The following is a 15251-nucleotide window of genomic DNA, read 5'->3' on the forward strand; positions in this document are numbered from 1 at the left end:
ACAGTCTGATGGAGGGCATTTCCAGGTCAAAGCCCTGTGTGCCGAGGCCGACCGCCTGCAGCAGTCCCACCCTCTGAGCGCCGCGCAGATTCAGGTGAAGCGAGAGGAGCTGATTGCCAACTGGGAGCAGATCCGGACTCTGGCAGCCGAGAGACACGCCCGCCTCAACGACTCCTACAGGTGGGACTCCTCTCCTGGGACTCAGCGACCTGGGCCGTTGGACGTCTCTTAGAGAGTCGGGGAGGCAGGCTTCGGGGTCCCTTGTGCATACTGAGAACGCTGCTGTGCACCTGCCAGCTTCCTGTGCTAAGAAAGTGCAGGTGGCTTTTTCCTGCCTATGTCGTATTTGTTTGGAGACTGGCCACTCTGCTGTGTGTGTGTGTGTCTGTGTGTGTGTGTACATTGTATTTATGACTTTATGAATATTCTTCCGTCCTATATTGCTGCATTATGACCAGTAGAAGTGGAAATCTCTCCTTAGCGATCAGAGCACCAGTGGAATATACCATTAAAATTGAGTGAATCAAGGACTGGGAAATGAAAGAATGCTAATTACTGAGCAGAGCTAGAACTGGGGAATGACCAGGAAGTTGGAGAGAAGGGACCAGATTGGGGAATTACAGTGATGGACACGACCTAGGTTTTAAGGGATTGATTTCATCCTTCTCTTGCTTTCCTTTATGGTCAGACTAAAGAATCCTCTGTGTCCCAGGACTAGAGTTGGCATGGTCTGAGGACAGAATTCAGAGCTTTAAGAAGGCATTTTTCATCCGGGCTCTCCACTGGGAACATCTAATGGCTTATCTTGGTTTTCTGTAGGCTTCAACGCTTCCTTGCTGACTTCCGCGACCTCACCAGCTGGGTGACTGAGATGAAAGCCCTCATCAATGCTGATGAGCTCGCCAATGACGTGGCTGGGGCTGAAGCCCTGCTGGACAGGCATCAGGAGCACAAGGTAGCGTCTCCAACATCTTCCAGAAGGAAAGGCCTTAGCTTGTAACACATCGGGGTGGGACTCTTACTTACAGCCAGAGTGGCTGAAACTTTGTTCACAGGTAGCTCTCACCACGGGATTGTTGTTGGTTTTGCTTTTGGAGACTGGCTTTGCCTGCTTCTCGTAGATGGTGAAACAGGTTAAATGTCAGGAGATTAAGCGTGGTCCATAAAAGTGAGAGGCCACGCCCCGGCAAGATGGAGGTGCTACTGTTTTGTACATCAGTCATGTACCATCTTAAACAGTGTCTTCGTTTAAATGCTGAGTTTCATATTTGGTGTAATTAAATTTCTTATTCTGGTTTTTCCCTAAACTGTGTTCCACAGGAAACTGGTTTTATGAGCTCTTAATAGGCTTTCCCTTAAAAAGAAAGGTTTTCTATGGCTAGGTAGTTTTGGAAAACACTATGAAACAGAATCGTAAAAAATTATTATTATATATTTAATATGGTAGATGTAAGAAAGTCAATATATGAATGTCAAATATACTAGCAATAGAAACACGTCATTTTTTTAAAATGCTACTTATAATTGTATCAGAAAGTATAATGTACTTGGGAATACATCTAACAAAAGTTGTGTAAGACATCTGCGAAGATGGCGGTTAGGCTTTGTTGAAAGACTGAAGAAAGACTAAAGGGGAACATCTTATCTCATGCATGGCTGGAATGATCTCTTGTAAAGGTAGAAAAATTCTCCCCAGGATCTTTACACTCAGTGCCATTCCACACAGAAACCCTGCAGGTCTTTCTTTGTTTCTGGAATGAGACAAGCTGATTCTAAACTTGATTTGGAAGAAAAAAATTCAAAACCAGCTGAGGCAATTTTGAAGAACAGGGTGGGATCGGGAAGCACATACCCTACCAGGTGCTATAAAATCCTCAACCCCCGCATCCAGCACAAGGAGGGTAGAGAGCCCAACAGAACAGAAGACGGAGCTCAGAGCCTTGAATGTATGGAAACATGACAGGCTTTGACAGAGGTGGCCTGAAAAGCCAGTGGCAAAAAGACTTCTCAGTAAATGGTGCCCTCGTGCTTGGATAACCCAGACCGATGTTAGGGAGCCTGGCCTCCTCTTTGATCGTGCTCCTTGGTGGAGATGGGAAATTCTGATTTGTAACTATTGTGTGAAATTCAGCATCTCTGTTTTCTAAGTTGCTGGGCATAAATTGTGCCTTTTCTCGCTGTAGGGTGAAATCGACGCTCACGAGGACAGCTTTAAATCTGCAGATGAGTCTGGACAGGCCCTGCTTGCCGCTGGCCATTATGCCTCAGATGAAGTGAGGGAGAAGGTAAGAGAGGAGAGGTTCTTTAACGGAAAGTCTCTGAAAGCTGTTATCCATCCTTTAATATCCAGGCTGTGTCGCCGTGGTATGCGAGAAGCTTCCACAGAGCTCGCACCGGGAAGTTCAGGGGCAGCTTCTTGAGAGACTGAAGAAGACCTATGTGTAGGATGGTGATTGATCAGAGGGAGAAAGTTCCATCCATTTGGAACATTTGTGACCCATTTCCTACTTAAAGGGGACTTTGTGGGGAGTTGAGTCCCGCGTTAGTGGTAGAACCGGAGGACACTGCTTGCTTTCAGATAATACGTATAAGTGTACACGATTTGCAAGTTCCACAGGATCTGAGTATGAAGATACCTGAGGAACATTAGAGAATGATGTTTTAAGATTGTGTAGACTAGGAAGAGACATTTCAAAGACACACTTGTCAACTGTGGAGCGTAAAACTTATGCCTGGGGCCTTTGTGAGCCTCCCATGTTTTATGGAACACCCACCCAGTCAGCCTTTCTCAGCTGAGATGCCTTACTCCCATTTTTACTGCCCACCTTTTAGAAAGATGCCCTTTTTCTTCTACCTAAAGTTTACTTAGCATTTTGACCTAACATCATTTGATGGCAGTAAATTAATTCTAGATTAACTAGAGTTCCCTCTCCTAATTCGCATAAACATACAAACCACTAGGGATTTGCGTGGTTCCCTGGGACTTGGCTGAGCCAAGTGAATGGGATACGCCCCCTTTTGCCAACCAGAAAACAGGCCGGAAGATGAGTGTGAGGATTAGAAATGTCAGGGCAACCTTTCTGTCTGCCTGGGGGTGGGTGGCCGACCTGCCCTGCGCCCACTGCCCCCGTGTCCCCCACCCAGCTGAGCGTCCTGGCCGAGGAGCGGGCCGCCCTGCTGGAGCTGTGGGAGCTGCGGCGGCAGCAGTACGAGCAATGCATGGACCTGCAGCTCTTCTACCGCGACACCGAGCAGGTGGACAACTGGATGAGCAAGCAGGAGGTACCGTCCGCCCGCCCGCCCGCCCGCCCACCACGGCTTCCTTTCTCTCTTGTCTGCTGTTCAGATGGCTGGCTTATTTCAGGCAGGAAATTACCAGGAAACTGTGGTTGTGAATCGGGTGAAGAGGGCTCGCCGAGTGGCTCCTGGCGGCTCTGCCAACTTTCTTCCCGCCACTGGGATTGGAGGCCCTTGGGACAGGCCCCGGGCTTAGAGAGGAGTGTGCTGGTGTGGGATTGCTTCTTACTCTAGAGGCGTTTTGGGTGTTTTTGGCTGGAACTTAGCACTTCACCCTATTCTTAGATTAGTGTTAAGTGAATCTAAAGGATGTTAGGCTTTCTGGAAGACATCTTAGAAGTTTAATAGCTGTAGAATCTCTTTCCTTTTCATGTTTTGGCCACCATATCCTTTGCTTGCCAAAAGCCTTAAGGGGTGAAAGGGCATCCCTCTGAGCACTTCTGTTTTCTTTCTCAAGGCCTTCCTGCTGAACGAAGACTTGGGAGACTCCTTGGATAGTGTGGAGGCACTCCTCAAAAAGCACGAGGACTTTGAGAAATCCCTCAGTGCCCAGGAGGAAAAAATTACAGTAAGACCCTTTCTTGTACCTTTGGGTGATCCTTAGATTCAGCCCAGAGTCCATTCTTCTTGAGGGTTTCCGAGCAGACATGATAGAGGATCTGCGTGAGAGGCGACCCTGTGGGGGCTTCAGATCTCATGGTGGTGGCGGAGCATGGCCTCGGGGGAGGCCTGCCATAGCTCACGGGATGAGATCTTCTCCTGATGTCAACCTCCACGCTGACATTTCCCTTCCACTGAAAGTAGAGTTCGGGGCGCCTGGCTGGCTCAGTCGGCAGACTTTGTGACTCTTGATCTCGGGGTCGTAAGTTTGAGTCCCACGTTGGGTGTAGAGATTACTTAAAATCTTCAAAAAATAAAATTAAAAAGTAAAAGTAGCTAGAGCTCATGGGAGAGGTATTTTTCCCCTTGAAAACAGTTCTTAGAGGCAAGAACTGGAAGGCTGCTAACCCGTTGGCAACCCCTGTCTGACCCTGTCAGATGTGTCGTGACGTCAGCTACAGCAAACGTCTCCCGTCCTGAAGGGAGTTAGTGTAACAGTGTTGTCTCTGACTAACAACGCCAAGCAAACACTCAGAAGTGAAGGAGAAACGTTGACCTGTGTGATGGTTTAGTGTTTTGTGACCTGTCAGTAATTATTTCGCTCTGGAGGCCACGCTGAGCAACCGTGTGCCTCCCGGGGAACAACCCTGATTCTTCCCTCGTAGGCACTGGATGAGTTTGCAACCAAGCTGATTCAGAACAACCACTACGCCATGGACGACGTGGCCACCCGCCGAGATGCGGTGCGTTCCTGGCTTCTCCACGTGCCTTCCTTTCGACCTCCGGCTCTCCCTTCTGAGACGCGTGTTGCCATGTAGCCTCTTGAGCCAGAAATCCCTGGGGAGTAGGAACCAGAGATTTACGCGGCTCCTTGTCTTTCAGCTGCTGAGCCGCCGCAACGCCCTTCATGAGAGAGCCATGTGTCGCCGGGCCCAGCTGGCGGACTCTTTCCACCTGCAGCAGTTTTTCCGCGACTCCGATGAGCTCAAGAGCTGGGTCAATGAGAAGATGAAAACTGCCACAGATGAAGCTTATAAAGTAATGTCCTGCCGGCGTTGCCATGTAGCATTTGGATGGGAAGCTAAAGGCACTTCCCGCAGATAAATTGTAGCTAAAGAAAGAGATAGGGAATTCCAAAAACTGCACTATTTAATGTAGGCTGTTTTCTACCCCCGCCCCCTGCCCATAAAGAGAAGTACGAAGGTAACGTAGTAGGGTAGTTTGACCATACTCAGGTGCAAGGTAGAACCCCCTTCTTCCTTTTATTGGCAGGACCCATCCAACCTACAAGGAAAAGTACAGAAGCATCAGGCTTTTGAGGCTGAGCTCTCGGCCAACCAGAGCCGCATCGATGCCCTGGAGAAAGCGGGGCAAAAGCTGATTGATGTCAACCACTATGCCAAAGATGAGGTAGCAGCTCGTATGAATGAGGTCATCAGTTTATGGAAGAAGTTGCTGGAAGCCACTGAACTGAAAGGTAAGAGAAGGTGTCTCCCTGGGTTGTGAGAGGAATGCTGCGGGATTCCATGTCCCTTCCTCATTAAGTGTAGGAACATAAACCACCCAGGTAAGGTGGGCCCTCAGACCTTGGGCACGCAGGCTCATCCCCCGTAGGAGTTACCTCCCTTGCATTGTCAATGCTTTGCTGATGTGGCAAATGTGGTTGACATTGCTGGTCAGTGGGGGAGCCTGCGTCAGAAGGGGGTGATTCGGTCAACCAGCCGTGACTGAACTGGGCCCCATCACTGAAAATCAAAGCTCAGCTGAGAGCCAAGGGCATTCAGTAAATCTCAGACGTTCTTCTCTCAGGGGGGTCAGAAGGCTTTTTACAGAACTTCCAAGTCAGCATTTGTCTTCTTTACCTTTGTGAAGGAGGTGAAGCAGTAACTACACTCCTGACCCCTAGTCCTTCACTAAGAGGCCATTGTTCATGAGCAGTATTGGCAGAAAGGTAGTCTTAACAGATAAATAATCAGATCTGCTCCTTTGACCAGGGATAAAGCTTCGCGAGGCGAACCAGCAGCAGCAGTTCAACCGCAATGTTGAGGATATTGAGCTGTGGCTGTATGAAGTGGAAGGTCACTTGGCTTCGGACGATTATGGCAAAGACCTTACCAATGTCCAGAACCTCCAGAAGAAGCATGCCCTGCTGGAGGCGGATGTGGCTGCTCACCAGGTAGAGTGTGACTTGGGGGCTGTTGCCCGGTCAGTGGTGTGGAAACAGGAGTGACGAACGGCAAGTGACGTCCAGACCACACTTGTTTTTGGAAGGATAAAAGGTGTTGATTTTCTTAGGTAGCCTTATGTGTTCCCTATTCTTCTCCAACTAAACTCCTCCTCAGAGCTTTCTGGAAGCCCACAGTGAGGGAAAGAGATGGCAGAAAAATACTCTCCGGGCTGGGAAGAAAATTGTGTTACTTTTTCTTTGTATATGATCAAACCACTATTGAAGTAGGATCAGTCCAGAACCTAGTTGCCGATGCTGGTCCACGCTCTCAAGCCTCTGTCCTCTCCCATCTCCAGGATCGGATTGATGGTATCACCATTCAGGCCCGCCAGTTCCAGGATGCTGGCCATTTTGACGCAGAAAACATCAGGAAGAAACAGGAAGCCCTCGTGGCTCGCTATGAGGCTCTCAGGGAACCCATGATTGCCCGGAAGCAGAAGCTGGCTGATTCTCTGCGTTTGCAGCAGCTCTTCCGTGATGTCGAGGATGAGGAGACATGGATTCGGGAGAAAGAGCCCATCGCTGCATCCACCAACAGAGGTCAGTCTGCTTCCGTCAGATAAGAATCAAGTCTGAGAAGGGGCTCTACCCTTATAGCATAAGGGAGGTGCGTGTCAGAACAAGAAAGGTCAAGTTTCAGTTAAACTGGAACCCCGGTGGAATCTTAAGAATGATAGGGCTGACTTTTCTCTTGATGGCTTGGATGACCAGGGAGTGGTTTCTGCTTTCAGGCAAAGATTTGATTGGAGTCCAAAATCTGCTAAAGAAGCACCAAGCCCTCCAAGCAGAAATTGCTGGGCATGAGCCCCGCATCAAAGCCGTTACCCAGAAGGGGAACGCCATGGTGGAGGAAGGTGAGTGGTTACCATCCAGGGAGTGGCTTTGCTCTTGCTCTTCTTATGTCCTTTCTTTGCTTAAGTACGTGGACTTGAGTCAGATTGGGCTGTGGGATTGAGTACCTTCCCCATTCTCTCCTCCCTGTGTGATCTTGACTAGACCCTACCCTCTCGATCTGAACATCTTACCTGTGAGATGCAGATAATAACACCTACTCCTGACGTAGTTGTGAGGGTCGAGTGAGATCAAGTAGGGGACAGTGTGGAACAGCCTGGTGCGTGTCTCAGTGAGCAAGGAGTAGGGGTGGCGCTGTTAAGCTTTTAGCATGTCTTTTTGGTCCAATCTCTGGTGCTTCGTAGGGTCCAGATAGAGATCATGGCTCGAGGAGGCAAAAATTGAGCCGATCACTTAAAAGGTTGGGACCCGAGCCTCTCTTAAAACTGGGGATTCATAGGGGCCTGGCTCGCATGCATACTGGAGGTGTCGTGGGTACCTAGAAGACCTATCTGTCTGGCGATGTGGCATCCTCCTTTACATTATCCTCCCTTCCCTCGCCCACCTTCCAGGCCACTTTGCTGCAGAGGATGTGAAGACCAAGCTCAGCGAACTGAACCAGAAGTGGGAGTCACTGAAGTCCAAGGCCTCCCAGCGGCGGCAGGACCTGGAAGACTCCCTGCAGGCCCAGCAGTACTTCGCCGACGCCAACGAGGCCGAGTCCTGGATGCGGGAGAAGGAGCCCATCGTGGGCAGCACCGACTATGGGAAGGACGAGGACTCCGCGGAGGTGAGCGAGCGTGGGGAGCCTGCCAGGGCTCAGGCTGGGGTCCCGCTGCGAAGGTGCCCGTGTGCAGCAGGTGCGGCCTCCGAGCTGTCGGTGGCCTTTCAGGGTGCTTTAGAAGCTGTTATTTACTTTCCGCTGTGGAAACAGTCGTGCCAGAAGGAGAGATGAAACTGCCTCCTACCACAAGCGTTTTGCCATTCTTACCCATCTGTTCTCTCCACATGCGTGTGCACACATATCCATGATCCCATGTTTTGCCAGTAATTGGGGTTTTTGAGTGAAACTCCTGACATTTTATTCATGACGGGTTAGATGTAACCCTTGTACTGACTCTTAGGTTGCCAGTCTGCACAAAAACCGGAGTAGTTGAGTGCTGACAGGCAGCATACAGGATTCTCCCAGAAGACGGGGAGGGGAGAACTAAAAAGCTTGGGCAGCGGTGGTGGAGGGTGATGGTGAAGGCCCCACGTGCGGCGAGGAGAGGAGTAGCCACGGGGAGGGCTTTGCTTTGCTGGTGATGTTGATTTCTTACGACAGGCGGGGGATTCACCACGTGTGCGATACTATGCCTTGTGTCTCCATGTCTGTTTCCAGCCCCGCGTAGGCACGTACGGGCAGGGAGAAAAGACAGTATTATGAATCACAAAGAATACGTCCTCCAAATTTGATGTTCGTTAGAAATGGGGAGAGAGCGTGGAGCGAGCGGGAGGTGATCAAATCAGCATGTAACTGAGCACATCTTGGGAGGGCAGCGGGTCGGTGAGGCAGCGTGGCCGGGGCGCCCCAGTTCCTTGCGCCCGGGTCACCGTGTGTGATTTTGGTTTCAGGCTCTACTGAAGAAACACGAAGCTTTGATGTCGGATCTCAGCGCCTATGGCAGCAGCATCCAGGCTCTGCGGGACCAGGCTCAGTCGTGCCGGGTGAGCTGGGCTTTTGTTGAGCCGTTGTGCAGCGGGGGCTCAGGAAGCTGCAGGGCCCGGCCACTTCCGGCAGGTGTGACGGGTGTAGGCAACGTTCTGGTGGCCTCACTGCGACGTCCTGTGACACAAAGATGTATAAACGGTTTAAAATGAGATTTTTTTTTCCTTAAGATTCAGAACAGCTAAAGTTCTGGAATCAGAATTTACTGGTAGCTTCAGAGGAGAACTCTCATAAATATGCGTTTGGTACAATTGGAGTTGAAATTGGAGTCTGTCGTGTGCCCGGGTGACACACCATGGACATCCTTTAACTGGGTTTACCCTTCTTGGGATTTTTAGCAACAAGTGGCCCCCATGGATGATGAGACTGGGAAAGAGCTGGTCTTGGCTCTCTACGACTATCAGGAGAAGAGCCCTCGAGAGGTCACCATGAAGAAAGGGGATATCCTCACCTTACTCAACAGCACCAACAAGGCAAGGCGTCGGAAGGGGTTGTATGTCTCTGTCAGCACCACCAGTTTTGCTCGGTGGGGTGTCTGTGGGTCGTTGTGTCTGCAGTGAAGCTGGGTTAGAATTTGAGGAGAGACCAGAGTTGCCCAGTCTCCCCCTTGATACGGGTCCATCTCGTGGAAGATCAAGAGGGTAATCCGTCCATCTTCCCAGATACCTGGAAGCAGTGAGCTGGCTCACACTCTTCGAGGTAGCTTCTTTTCCTGATTATACACCTCTGGGTGAAATTCCTTCTCTTCAGACTAAAGTTTGTTTTTCTGGAACTTGTAGCTGTTGATTCTTAACCTAGACTGTGTGACTACAGCAGATAGTTGACAACAGCTGCGACGTCACCCCTAGGCTCTCGAAATTCCATGCTTCCCAGGTCAGCAGCTTTCTTCCTTGACATATGCTGGTTTGACAGTGACTTTGAAGTGAGGCGCATGGTACCCCACGTGTCCGATAAATCACAAAAGATACTAGTTGAGGCTGGAGAAATGTTCACAGCCATCGTTAAAGACCCTTATTCTTACACCCCCAGTTTACCCTAATCATGAGCATTTGCGAAAACCTGTGATTTGTATTTTCTGTTGACTCTCAACCATCTTCTGGTCTCATTCTGGTTTACTCAACAGCATTGTCCTGTGGAACTTTCTGTGATGGTGGACATTTTCTGTGTGCTGGCTCTGCAGTAGCTCTTACCACAGTGATGATTAAGCATGGAAATGTGACTGGTTATAACTGAGTTTTTAAACTTAATTTGATCTAGTTTATTTAAATTTATGCAGCCACGTGTGGCTAGTCACACTATTAGTGAAGTTGTGGAGTGTGACGAAGAGAGGGCTGCCCTCATGTTGGGTGTCGTTGCGGCTTTCTCGTGCCGCTCTCCATGCTTGGCAGGGGACAGTCCTTGAACAAAGTGACTTTGACATTGTCACGTGTGCGTGTGTGCATGTGTGTGCGCACACAGGCCTCCTGGCTCTCTCCCTTCCTGGGGAATTGGTGCTTTCAGTTGTCCGCGTGTCTCCTTAGGACTGGTGGAAGGTGGAAGTGAACGACCGGCAGGGCTTCGTGCCAGCTGCGTACGTGAAGAAGCTGGACCCCGCCCAGTCGGCCTCCCGCGAGAATCTCCTGGAGGAACAGGGCAGCATCGCCGTGCGGCAGGAGCAGATTGACCACCAGTAAGGGCCATTCTGGCGACCGCAAGGGTCCAGGTGTCCCTCGGGGCTTACTTTCCATCCCATGTAGGCCACGGTTGAGGCAGTGTCCCGAGGCTTCGGAGCGACTGTTCCTGTGCCCGTGTGTACTCAGGACACCCTCTTCCCACTTTGCGCAAGTCCCTTTTAACCCCTGTGGACCTAAAACCCTTGACTGTTACCTTTATTTTCCTTATTTTGTTTCTTCCCCTAAAGTGAGTTTCTCTTCCTCAACAGCATTTTCTAAACATCACCCTCTGAACCTTTGTCCTTCAGTTGGGGAGATGCTCTGGAGTTGATAGAGGTCCCACACGCCTACAGCTCTGCCCCTTTTAAAAGGCTATTGGGAGAGTGGTTCTCTCCTGCTTTCTGCTCTGAGACAGAGGTGGTTTTTCATGAAATGGCTCTGTTCTCTGTCCTCTACCTAAGCTCCCATATCGACCTGTGTCCCTCCTGTAGGGTGTCTTGCTCTGCTAATGAGCTCAAAAGTTTTGGACACTTGAAAGATATCCAGAAGATATGTTTTCACTAGACTTTATTATAATAGAACTTTTGTGACTCTGAGATCCCTGAAAAGATCAGGTATTTGTCCACATCCAGACCTTTTCCGTTCCTGCTGAGACAGGAGAGTGGTTTGGACCAGGGTCGTAACTGTGGGAGCAAAGCCACCGGCCTGAGATGTGACTGGTGGAGCATATTCGCTCTCAGGCCGGTCCCTATCTTGGGGCAGCCCTTCCCTTGCCTCGCCTTGCTCTGTGCAGTTCCCCGTGTTGCCGGTACAAGGAAAATTGTCAACCTTAAACGTGGCAGACTGTTCATGAAAAGGAAGGCAAACTAACCCCCCTAATTTACTTTCCCGGCTATTTCTTTACTGATTTCCTTCGTGGCCTGGCCTGCTTCCGAGAGCTTTTGAATGGCTCCTCAGTTGCCCCCACTTGAAGCATCCAGCCTCCTGGCGCCCGTCGGAGCTGCCGCTCTCCTTTCCTGTGGATTAATCCCACTAATCTGTGCGTGCTTTTGCTGTGCCCCCCCCCGTGCAGGACGCGCGTAACTAAGGAGGCCGGCAGTGTGTCTCTGCGTATGAAACAGGTGGAGGAACTGTGAGTAGGCGGGCGGCCTTGCCGAGCGCCCGTGTCCGTTCTCCCTCTGCCGCTTCTCTGCAAGGCACTTGTTCATCCAGAAAGACGAGGTGGGGGGGACTGTGCCGCCATGTGGCAGCTTCACCAGGGAAGAGGTTTCGGTGGCACCGTGTCAGTCGGCCGCTTGTCTCCTGGGTTGCTTCTATGTGCAGCTGTGTGTTCAGAGTGTTGTTGGTCCCCCCTCTGTTGGCTTTGGTGGTGGGCCAGCCACTCTCGGCAGCGAACCTGAAGGCAGGGTACGTAGTGTTCCTCAGTAGGAAGGAAACGAAATTCCTCCCTTTAAAGTGCTTTGAGTCTTGGTACCTCGTTGCTTTTTTTATCTCACTCTGAAAAGCTTAGATTTGATGGTGATGGTGGATTTTTTTTAGTCTTTAACTTAGTTTTATTAAGTTTGTCATGTTCACATCTCCAAAGATAGTATAAGTAGTTCAGTCTTTTGTATTTTAGCTCGTAAGAGCATGAATATTCTTTGAATCTTCTTAAAAAATCTTCCAACTACTGAAGTGGTGCATGTATTCTGTATTCGACCTGGTTTTCCTTCTGAAGTTGCTAAAACTTTCTGAGAAGTCAATGTATCACTCCCCTACCCTTCAGAGAGGCTAACGCCCTGTACAAGGCTGTTGTAAGATGGGCATGCCTTCCCCCACCACCTGGGGCAGTCAGGGAGTTACGAGAGTGGAGCAGGACCTCTGTCTGCATTGTGCTCAGCGCGCTCATCTCGTCTCAGCTGTGCTCGCATGAACCCCGTGTTCCTGTGCTAGATGCTTGGTTCCAGTCATTTGTGGTTGTGATGTTCTAAGTGCAAAATGGGCCCGGGGATGAGTGTGCCCGGCTGTCTGAGCCACCCAGTGGCAAACAGCAAGTGTGTACTTATCCCCGAGGCCGTAGAGCGGGCCCGTAGGAGCTTCATCTTCATCTGTGTTCTGACACCTTGTCACCTGGGCACCATCATGACACACTCATGGCCTTGGACCCACATCTCAGAGACACCGGTGGTTTGCCCTTAGGTTAGCTTCTGTAGGAAGCTAAATGCCTGCCTGTCCCCTCTTGTCACCCTCTTCAATTACCTCAGGTATCACTCTTTGCTGGAGCTGGGCGAGAAGCGCAAGGGCATGTTGGAGAAGAGCTGTAAGCGGTTCATGTTGTTCCGTGAGGCGAACGAGCTGCAGCAGTGGATCAACGAGAAGGAGGCGGCCCTGACCAGCGAGGAGGTGGGCGCCGACCTGGAGCAGGTCGAGGTGCTGCAGAAGAAGTTCGATGACTTCCAGAAGGTATGAGAGGTCTTGCGTCTGAGCTGAAAAGTGGCTCAAAGACTTGGGTCTCTGGACTCGTGACTGTAGTTTACTAGAACAAACACGGTACAGATTGTGTTCCACCCACTGAGGAGCCATTTCTCAATGGTGTGAATTGGAACTTTTTTTTTTTTTTTTTTACCAGTTTAGCTTCAAGGAAATACAGGCAGTTTTCTTGTTTTAAGAACTTTTTTTTTTTTTTAAAGATTTTATTTATTTGACAGAGAGAGACACAGTGAGGGAGGGAACATAAGCAGGGGGAGTGGGAGAGGGAGAAGCAGGCTTCCTGCTGAGCAGGGAGCCCGATGCAGGACTCGATCCCAGGACCCTGAGATCATGACCTGAGCCGAAGGCAGACGCTTAACCATCTGAGCCACCCAGGCGCCCCAAACCACATCTTGTTTATCGTTTCCACTTTAAGAGTTTTATAACCAGTTAATGTGGGTGAGGGGCTATTTTCCCACAGGGGCTGGCATTAGAATTTCAGCACATTTTGAAAACACATTCCTCCAAAGAAAGATGAAGGCAAATTTCCATCCCGACAGAATAATGGTTTATGAACCACGGTTAATTAAGTGAATTTGAGACAGACTATTGTCAGACAGTGCTTGTTATCTCCTTGCTTCCTTGATAGCCACGGTCAGGATGTCCTGATGGAGGTGACTGCCATGGAATAGAAAAACTAGTTCATAGGATGCCTAGTGAACAGAAATGAATAGGTTCAAACCATCGTTTGTGAACCTCTTTTGCCCGCCTCCTCCTCCGATTTACTCTCAGAGTCTTAGTTATTATGGCTTTTGCTTTAAAGGATCTGAAGGCCAATGAGTCACGGCTGAAGGATATCAACAAGGTGGCTGAAGACCTGGAGTCTGAAGGTCTGATGGCCGACGAGGTGCAGGCCGTACAGCAGCAGGCAAGTATCTGGGGCTTGGCTGAGGCCGCGTGACCGGCAGGAAGCAACCGGGCTCCTTCCTGTGTCCTTCTGAGCCCAACATGGTGTCCCGAGCGCAGAGGGGGGGCCAGGGTGTGGTCAGGTGCTCTCCGTCACCATTTCATTTACCTCCTGTCTTCTCCACGTGCCCATTTCATATTGTGGAAGTTGTTTACTGTTTACATGGTCCTTAATTAGTAGTTAAACGCACCCATTTCTTAAATAAGTAAAAGGTTTTACATATAAACACTGGGTCTGTTAGACTTTTAAGAAGTTCTTCCGGCCAATTCGTCTCTTGTAATTTCATCTCCGTGTCCGGGTTTGACAGTAACGAGTGTCCCAGAGAGCTGTGTGTTTGCTCTAATAATGAAACTCGTTTCCCTCTCTCCTTGTAGGAGGTGTATGGCATGATGCCCAAGGTGAGTCCGTGAGGAGGAGTAGGTCGTGGGAAGAATATAAAAGTCACGAGCCTCGTAAGGATTTCTGTCCCCAAACCTCAGAGATGCCCTTTGTTGGCAAAAATCTGTGGAAAAGAAATAATAGCAGAAATAGGTTTGGATTTGCCATTCTCCAGAAGACCAAAAAAAAAAAATGTTCTCTCTTCAGTTTTCTAAAACTTTTTCCACAGCAGTTGTTTACGTTTGTTATCCTTCTTCCAAGAATCCGATGAGTAGGACAGAGACACAAGTTGGTGGTTTTCTTACTAAATTTCCCAATTCTTTTCATTTTGGTCCACTCCATAAAAAACTAGAATTTTCCTCTCCTGTTTGTTGGCTTCACTACCCTCAAGCAGCCTTGTGTGCTCTGAGCCAGCAATCAGTTGTAGATCTCAGGGAAACGCCAGTCTGGCTGATGGCTCTGGGGACCCCCCACCATGGACGGGAGAGGGTGGGGGCTGCGTTGTTTTGCACCGCATGGCTGCGTAAACTCTGCCTCCTCCTCTGAACAGGATGAAACTGATTCCAAGACTGCGTCCCCGTGGAAGGTAGGAATTCCTTTGCCAATTATTATTTCCAAAGGTTTTCAGGAATAGACATATTTTATGTGTTTTTCTGGTGTTTCTGAGGATTCGGGCTTGTTTGGAGTCTGGTCATTTCTGGAGTTGTTTGGGCTGGTTTCTTTTTGACCCTGGCATTCTATCCTTTGACTCTGTCGTGTCTTAAAATGCAATCCTTAACATAGAGAAGCAAGGTGTTTCCCTGCAAGTGCTCAGAACGAATTGGGTTAGATGGCATTTAATACCCACGGCGCTTCCAGAATAAAGCTTGCACAGGTGGCCTGCATTGTTAGGTGTGGTCGCACCCATGGGATTGCAGTCCCGAAGGACAGGACAGGGAGAAGAAAATGACCTCTGCCTAGCCACTTTCCCCAGTGGCCTAAGAAATGCTTCTTCAAAGACACCAGATCCTGCAGAGAGATGCAGGAGGAGGAACAAAAAGAGATGTACCTACTACAACAGACACTATCCCAAACAGACACAGGGAGGGTGCTTGGCTAGGGTCTGTTGCTTCTGGCCTCCTCACCCCTCCTGGCCCGGATGAT

At 49.7% G+C, this 15251-nt stretch overlaps 1 protein-coding gene across 4 annotated transcripts in view; it reads left to right on the forward strand.

The window, feature by feature from the left end:
* SPTAN1 (spectrin alpha, non-erythrocytic 1) overlaps nucleotides 1–15251 on the forward strand; it is a 52247-nt gene that overhangs the window by 20531 nt on the left and 16465 nt on the right. For 2 of the 4 annotated variants that reach the window (XM_081803711.1, XM_081803712.1), the window contains exons 8-27: nucleotides 26–180; nucleotides 820–955; nucleotides 2184–2285; nucleotides 3145–3282; nucleotides 3755–3865; nucleotides 4563–4640; nucleotides 4780–4935; nucleotides 5170–5374; nucleotides 5892–6073; nucleotides 6421–6664; nucleotides 6856–6978; nucleotides 7528–7745; nucleotides 8570–8662; nucleotides 9002–9136; nucleotides 10184–10332; nucleotides 11388–11447; nucleotides 12559–12757; nucleotides 13587–13691; nucleotides 14105–14128; nucleotides 14659–14694. In XM_081803711.1, coding sequence (XP_081659837.1) covers nucleotides 26–180; nucleotides 820–955; nucleotides 2184–2285; nucleotides 3145–3282; nucleotides 3755–3865; nucleotides 4563–4640; nucleotides 4780–4935; nucleotides 5170–5374; nucleotides 5892–6073; nucleotides 6421–6664; nucleotides 6856–6978; nucleotides 7528–7745; nucleotides 8570–8662; nucleotides 9002–9136; nucleotides 10184–10332; nucleotides 11388–11447; nucleotides 12559–12757; nucleotides 13587–13691; nucleotides 14105–14128; nucleotides 14659–14694 — 2649 coding nt within the window. The remainder of the gene's footprint in view (nucleotides 1–25; nucleotides 181–819; nucleotides 956–2183; nucleotides 2286–3144; nucleotides 3283–3754; nucleotides 3866–4562; nucleotides 4641–4779; nucleotides 4936–5169; nucleotides 5375–5891; nucleotides 6074–6420; nucleotides 6665–6855; nucleotides 6979–7527; nucleotides 7746–8569; nucleotides 8663–9001; nucleotides 9137–10183; nucleotides 10333–11387; nucleotides 11448–12558; nucleotides 12758–13586; nucleotides 13692–14104; nucleotides 14129–14658; nucleotides 14695–15251) is intronic. The other 2 variants (XM_081803713.1, XM_081803714.1) reach the window with 1 other exon arrangement.

This window comes from Leptonychotes weddellii, chromosome 14 (genome assembly GCF_054177405.1).
Source record: "Leptonychotes weddellii isolate Sample4059 chromosome 14, ASM5417740v2, whole genome shotgun sequence".
Taxonomy (NCBI): Eukaryota; Metazoa; Chordata; class Mammalia; order Carnivora; family Phocidae; genus Leptonychotes; species Leptonychotes weddellii.